The sequence below is a fragment of the Vigna radiata genome, unplaced genomic scaffold (genome assembly GCF_000741045.1).
Source record: "Vigna radiata var. radiata cultivar VC1973A unplaced genomic scaffold, Vradiata_ver6 scaffold_183, whole genome shotgun sequence".
In the NCBI taxonomy this organism is placed as follows: Eukaryota; Viridiplantae; Streptophyta; class Magnoliopsida; order Fabales; family Fabaceae; genus Vigna; species Vigna radiata.
In genome coordinates this window covers 386,980-394,433 of record NW_014542001.1, presented here as the reverse complement: position 1 = coordinate 394,433, position 7,454 = coordinate 386,980, and the positions used below count along the sequence as shown (strand labels likewise).

Here is a 7,454-nt window from a genome sequence, read left to right as displayed (position 1 = left end):
GTGTATATGAACTTATAATAAGTAAACAAAGTGTGAAATATCTAAAAGTATAGTGAATGGAGCCAAATTATTGGTCCGTGAATTTATACACAGAACAAACCCACAAAAACAAAATAAACCATGCATATACATTATGGACTAGTAATTTAGAATGATAAATATATATGTTTTATGAATAAATCCAAAAACTAATATACACACAATCAAGAGAAAACCAACCTCCCAAAATTAGCCAAACGTACCCTTCAGTTTTTCCCTTACAGAGGTACACTTGCATTCCCACTACACCAACATGCACGTCCAATCTATATTTATTATTAATTAATGCAATACAGGACACGTTTCGTTTAACCTGTCTAAAATATTATAAAAGTACTACCTTATTTTTTAAAAAAAAAATAAGGAAAATAAGCATATAATTTACCTGGATGAATTTAAAAAAAAAATTACCTTATATTTGTGATTGATACTAGCTTATTCCATTGGTAAGATATTTGATGTTTTTAGTACGTAATGCATATGCATGTAAATTTGATTAAGTTGAATATGTTTGAAATGTTAACAAAAATAGCATTAGTGTATGATACGACATCTAGCTAACCACAAAGGATGCCGCAAAAACCAAAACTGGCTTTCGAGTCGAAAACGGCAAGGCAGTCCCTTTATTTTTAACAGAAATATTTAAAATAAATTAAATGTTGTTGTATTTATTTTTATTTTTAAATATTTGTCGAATTCTTATTGAGAAAGCATATCCACCAACACATAAAGACGTATGCTTAGTTGCCTTATGAGAAGCCAGATCACTCACTCGTGTTTCACTAAACTCTACAAACTATAATTTTTTTGTTCTGTTTTTCTTTTATTTCGGTTTGGTTACTTCCTCGAAATAAAACCAAATTGTCGGCAATTTTGTTTTATCTACTGTTTGCCTTTCACGTACTTCCATGGAGCCGGTCTTGGCTTCTAGCTACGCCCATAAATTTACCTTCCAATTTTTCAGTTCATTTTTCTATTTTATTTCTACTTGTTTTTAACTAGAAAATTTGGAAAAAAATCAAGGTCAAAATTTAATTCTTAGCGATGGTTGTCATCTTTTACAGGTCAAAATTTCAATATGTTGCTAAACTTAATTTTTTATCTTTCTAGCAGTTAGTTCCCAAGTTGGATTTTTCTCAAAAACAGCAAGTAAACCAAACACAATCAAGTAAGAGCCACTTGAATTATGCTCAGTATTACTGATTTATAATTTCTACAATTCTTTATTTCGGCTTTAGAAAAACAGCAAAAAATAAACAAGTTGATCATTATAAGAATTGTTTGATGCATTTAAAAAAATATTTATTTGAGATTTTTCGATACATCCACGTCAATCTAGCTGGGATTGTTGGCTCAACTGTAATGCCTCTGCATACCATTTTTATCGTTAAAACAATATGTAGTCTTACTATGAATTTGTAGTTATAAGTTAAAATCTCTAGTAAAATTATATAAAGATTTTGACAATGAGAAAGGTTGGATGAGTTGTTGGAGCATAGTGTTATGGATAAAAATGAAAAGAGATCATTTGGTACATCTAATTTTACCACTTATTTGCATAATGAATTGAAGAGTTCTGGTGGAGTCTTTTCCTTATAAAGTTGGGGAAAAAGATGGAAAACACTCTGTTGCCTTGTGATAATGAAAGAAAGAGAAGAAGGAATCATCACATAGATATTATTAAAATAATGAGAATCTAAAAATAATTATCTTTCAATAGTTTTTTTTTTTTTGTTAAATATGTTTTTAGTCCCTGTATTTTGCAGCGATTTTGGTTTTAGTCCCTCTTTCAAGCTAAGGTACAATTTAGTTCTTCAACTTTAGAAAACTCTGGTTTTAGTCATTTTTACTAATTTTTTTAACTTTATTTACTGTTTCAAACGTGTTTCATTATAATATTTGGATTGTTTACACTGTTTGACACATTTTTTCTTCAATGTTAACTGAGAAACACGTATGAAACAACAAATAAAATTAAAAAAATTTGGTAAAAAGAACTAAAACCAGAGTTTTTAAAGTTGAAGGAGTACCTTAGTTTAAAAGAGGGACTAAAACCAAAATCGTACCAAAATATAGGGACTAAAAACATATTTAACCCTTTTTTTTAAACTTCTTTCCTACCTTTTTTTACAACATATAAAAGTTAAAATTATTTTTCTTGAAATAATTTTTATGTAATTTCATCCAAATGAAAAATCACAGCGATTTTAATCAATTATAAAGATAATTTATTATTAAATTACTTTAATTTCAAAATTTTCTCATATATATTCAATGTACCCAATTTATTAAAATTGAAATTCGGAAATAAAATTAAGATTTTTCTGATTTTCTGTTTTTGAATAAATGATTAAATTTATACTAAAAAAACCTATGGTTTAGGTAAATTTAATACCCAAAATAAGCGTCAAATTTTGTTTTGTCACCACTAGTTAAATGAAATTAAAGTGAAATATCCTTTTTTAGTTATGATATTATATATGAAGTATCACCTTGCTTTTATCAATGATTGATATTTGTTAAAATATAATTAGTATTTTATTCTAATTATGTTTTTTTTCTATTTATAAACGTAAACTTGATAGAATTTGAAATCTTACTTAAAACAGTTTATTGTTAATAGACAAAAACTTGGAGACATAAAATGCAAAGAATACGAAAAAAATAATAGTTTTAAATTAAAATTATGGACGTGGAAGAAAGAAAATAAGTTGGAAATGTTAAACGGTTAAAACTTAAAGACATTCATACAACTTGAAGCACTTTGAAACATAAATAGAAGAATGTAAAACAGTAAATCTATGGAATTGTAAAATGGAAAAGAAGGAAAATAAATAAAGATGAAATATAAAAGGAAGTGAATGGTAAATTGAAAAGAAAATGAAGAAGAGGAGGAATTAAATGTTGAAAACATTAAGTCGTAGATGAAATGACAGATGTAAAGCTGGTATCTAAAATTAGGTAAAATCTTAAATATTGGTATCTGAACCAATAACAATGTTGGATGTGCGGTGTTGTGATTCTGCAGATTAATGTAACAAAGATCGCACATCACTGTCCCTATTCATAGATCTTTTATTGTTAAAATCTAACTATATCAAGAGAATTTAAATAACTCTTACTATCTACCACATGACTTGGTCTCCTTTCAAAACCTTCAAACTCTATCACGTTACTTGAAAAGGAATTTAAACACGTACATATTTCTATTGGAAATTTTGTTAGCGTTTTAAATATATTGAAGAACCCGTGATTAAACAATACAGCAACCTTATTTATTGGAAATTAATGATCACTATCTAAAAACATTCGTACCTGTGTCTTTCACAAAATAAAACAGCTTCCTAATGAAAACACGTTCTTTGATCACATCTTCATGTGTTATTTTGAAGTTCCTAATCCCACAAACTCTCAATTTTACGTTACGTATGTTCTCTGTTGCATGCATGTCTTCATCCCTTTAGAACAGACCATACTCAAATCACATATATATAGTTTAACGTTTATCTTAAGCAAAACATCTCTTGGTTTAAATGCTTTTGTAACCAATGTACCTTTCTGATACAAATTTAAGCTTTACATACACTTAGGGTTTAACCAGTGCGTAGATATTTTCACAACACAATCAAATCGATTCGATGAATCATTTTTTTTTTCTTTTATCTCTCTTATTGTATTTAACTCATAATGATTTAATACAACAATTATACATTAAAAAGCAATTCTGATTAGTATAATATAAATGAGCTTTGAATCTGTGAAAATAAATTTTAAATAATGCACAAATATTTGTAACGTTGTTTTGCAAGTTTTGATCTGTGAAACGGTGATGGGTGAGTGATTAAGAAATCTTAATTAGTCATAAGTGAAAAAATAGATAAGATATTTTAATTTATGTTTGGTTTTTTAATAAAAAGTAAAAGAAAAAGAGAGATATTAAATTTGGGATGTGAATAGGTGGTAAAAAAGAAAAAATGTTGCAGTAATTTGTAGAAGGTGTAGTTAGGACGTGGTGTATAGCGCGTAGAGTAGGATTATCTCGAAATAACAGAGAGCAGAAAAAACCCAGAGACGTACAGAGTGGAATTGTAAATGGCCGCAAAATCTAGGTTGCCCGCCACGTTAACTTGTATCTCTAGCTGTAAAAAGTTAAATATAATAATGATTTAACATATAAGAAGAAAAATAAAAAAAAAACACAGTGAGGGAGTGCTTAAAAAAAAGCTAATGACCCACACACACACATGACTCACCCACCAGTGGCAGGGGAAAAGGTTGAATTAGGAAAAATAGGGGTTCATTAGTCAAAGCATTTTGACTCAAGAATGGGAAAGGGGCGGGTATCTTGGGCCTCACGTGACTCACATCACACCATACCATACCCAACCATGTGCCATATGATTAATCATCACCGTTAGATGTTGTCTCATTGGTGTCCAGGGCTCATGTGGAACCGTATCTGCAACGTGTTTCAATCGCACGGATGCGGCGACCCGTATTCTTCCGCCTTCTCACACCACCTACACAACTCCCTCTACTTCATTCTCCCCTTCTTCTTCTTAAGATAATTTTTTTATTTTTTGAATAAATAAAAAAGACCGTATATACAGTAGTAGTAAACAGTAGTACGTGTGTTACTGATTTAATTTAATTTTTGATTTAATTTAATAGAGAGTGATATTGTAATGGTTCGGGTTTGGGGTGGGGGATGGATCCTATAAAAGAGGAAGCGAAGTCTTTGTTCTTGTTTACCGATTGAACTAGAGGTCGCAGAAGTAGTAATAGCCTTGAACAACCTGCACAATCTGCACTTCTCTTCTTGCCTTTCTATTATCCTCACTTTGAATCCCATTGAAGAGCGCCACTTGAGGAAGAAGAAGTTTCAACGAAAGTCTCCGCCACCATCTCATCACAGCGACTATTGGAATCACCATCCTCTCAATAATTCCCTTTCTCTTTCTCTTTCTCTCAACCCCCATGATGTCAAAAGTTCTTCTTTTCCCTTTATTCCTATCACTCCCGACCATGTCGACTCCCTTCCGTTTTTAATATTTCTTGCTTTCCTCTTTTTTCCTTTTAACCCTTCCCTTACCTTTTCTAACATTTCTCCCCACATAAAACCCCCCAACCCTTCTCCTTCACGATTCCTTCTCTTTTATTCCCAAACCACGCCTATTTCTGTTTCCCGCTACAGTCATTACACTACCACCACACACACAATACTACCACTACTACTATTACTCATAATACTATTACTAATGGAAGACAGTATCCTATGTAAACACACACTCCATCACACCGTCACCAAGAAGCTCCTCTTACCCAAAAAATCCCAAACCAATTCAAACACAGACCGCAGAGTAGTCCGGATATCATACACTGATCCCGATGCCACCGACTCTTCCGGCGACGACGAACCCTTCCCCTTTGCCCGCCAGAGAATCAAGCGCTATGTCAACCACATTCAGATACAAACCGCCACCACCACCGCCCCCAGCGTTCTTCCCAATGCTCGCAAGAGGCCCGCCGCCGAACCATGCCGCCGCCAAGTCAAGCTCCACTCCGGCAAGAAGTTCCGCGGCGTCCGCCAGAGACCGTGGGGGAAATGGGCCGCCGAGATTCGAGATCCGGCCAGAAGGGTGCGTCTCTGGTTGGGAACTTACGACACTGCCGAAGAAGCAGCCATGGTCTACGACAATGCCGCTATCAGGCTTCGCGGCCCGGACGCCTTGACAAACTTCGTAACGCCGCCACAAAAAGAACCTCCGCCGGCTGCGGCTGCGGAGGTTCCCGAATTGAAGGTCGGCGTGGGCGAAGAGGCCTCTGGGTCCGGGTACGACTCCGGCGACGATCATTGCCACCACAACCTCTCCTCCCCCACTTCGGTGCTCCACTTCCGAAGCAACTCGAGCGAAGAGAATTCAGAGAAAGCCGAGGAAGGGTTGAGAGAGTGCCAGGGTGAGACAGAAACGAGTTGGTTGGACGAAAAGGGAGAGTTTATGGCGCTGGAGAACTTGCCCGAGTGGAACGACGTGTTTAATTTCGAAGCCCCCGAGTACCCTCTTGTGTTTGAAGAAGAGCACGTCGTAGATGAGTCCCAGATGTTGGGCGAAACGATGGCGTTTTCCCCGGGCGAAGCTTTCAGCGACACAAGTAGTATTTTGCTTGCGGATTCCCTCATAGATTTCGACAAAGCGTGCTCTCCATCCACCTTCTGCCAAGTGGACGATTACTTCCAAGACATTTTGCTAGCTTCTGATCCTCTCGTTCTGCTCTGAGATTTCTCTTTTCACTCACCATACGTCAATCGTTAATCCTTAATCCTTCCCTTTCCGCCCTGCCTATTCACGGCAGATTTTGCTCCCGGTGGTAAAAATATTAAATAAATTACTTCATCTTTTGTTTTTCTTTTTCAAAGCAAAAAAAAAAAAAAGCCTTTATTTTCGTATTTTATTTATTCAGCTGTTTTAGGTACTCCGTTACAAATTACGAACGGAGATTAGTTGAGTTGAGTTGAGAGTGAAGTTTTGTTTAAATTTTAATTTGTAATACTTGTTCCTCTGCTTAATAAGTAGGATGGTTGAGAAGCGAGAATGTTGTAATGTATATTTGTCCAGTAAGATGTGAATCCAAGTGTAATGGAGTTATTTTCTTTCTGTGTTGTTAAGTTTTTCGTTTTTCGAAGAAAATAAGGAAACATGGCATTGACGAATGTATGTGAACGGCGATGAGGCGCTAATTGCGGTCGTGGCCGGTCAGTCGGTGGGTGGGGTGCGGTGAGGGGCAGAGAAGAGTAGGAGTTGTTGGCCGTTTTTTGTTTGTTAATATGCGATAATGTGAAATTTGAGACTTGACTTTAGTTAAGTGGTCTTAATGTTTTTGAAAGAAAAAACAATGTTTAAAACGTTACCGAGCGCACGCGGGGCGAACATAAAAATCTTTGGAGCCTTTAGCTGCAAGCACCATGCCATGCTGCCGCAAAGAAAAAGGTCCAAAGAAAAACGAGTGCGTGTGTGTGTACATCAAAAGCCGGAACTCTATTTTTTTACCTCACCTTCCAATCAAATTAACTTACATTCTCCATTATCATCACAAATAATTTCATTTAAATGTTTCTAAAACGTTTGTTTAGGTTTGAAAAGTCCTTCCTAGATTATATTCTTTCGGTCAACCCATAAAATATGCAAAGGTGGGGCTGAAAAGTCAGGTTCAACAAGCTGGCCAAAGTTTTTGAATTTTTTTCCAATTGATATGACACAAAAATGAAACACCAGTTTAACTCATACCACACAACATCATTAATATCATACTGGCCAAAACATCAAACCAAGCTGAATTTTCTTCCTCTATATTTGCTTTTAAGATATTAATTATTACTAGAAAAACAAAAGTAATAATATCTAATACTCAAAAAT

At 34.6% G+C, this 7,454-nt stretch overlaps 1 protein-coding gene across 1 annotated transcript; it reads left to right on the top strand.

Moving 5' to 3' along the window:
- Positions 1-4,726: 4,726 nt before the first annotated feature.
- Positions 4,727-6,686, top strand: LOC106778880 (ethylene-responsive transcription factor CRF1). The gene has a single exon (XM_014666880.2). It carries the CDS (start codon positions 5,298-5,300, stop codon positions 6,315-6,317), a length of 1,020 nt encoding a protein of 339 aa, XP_014522366.1. The 5' UTR covers positions 4,727-5,297; the 3' UTR covers positions 6,318-6,686.
- The last annotated feature ends 768 nt before the right edge of the window (positions 6,687-7,454 follow it).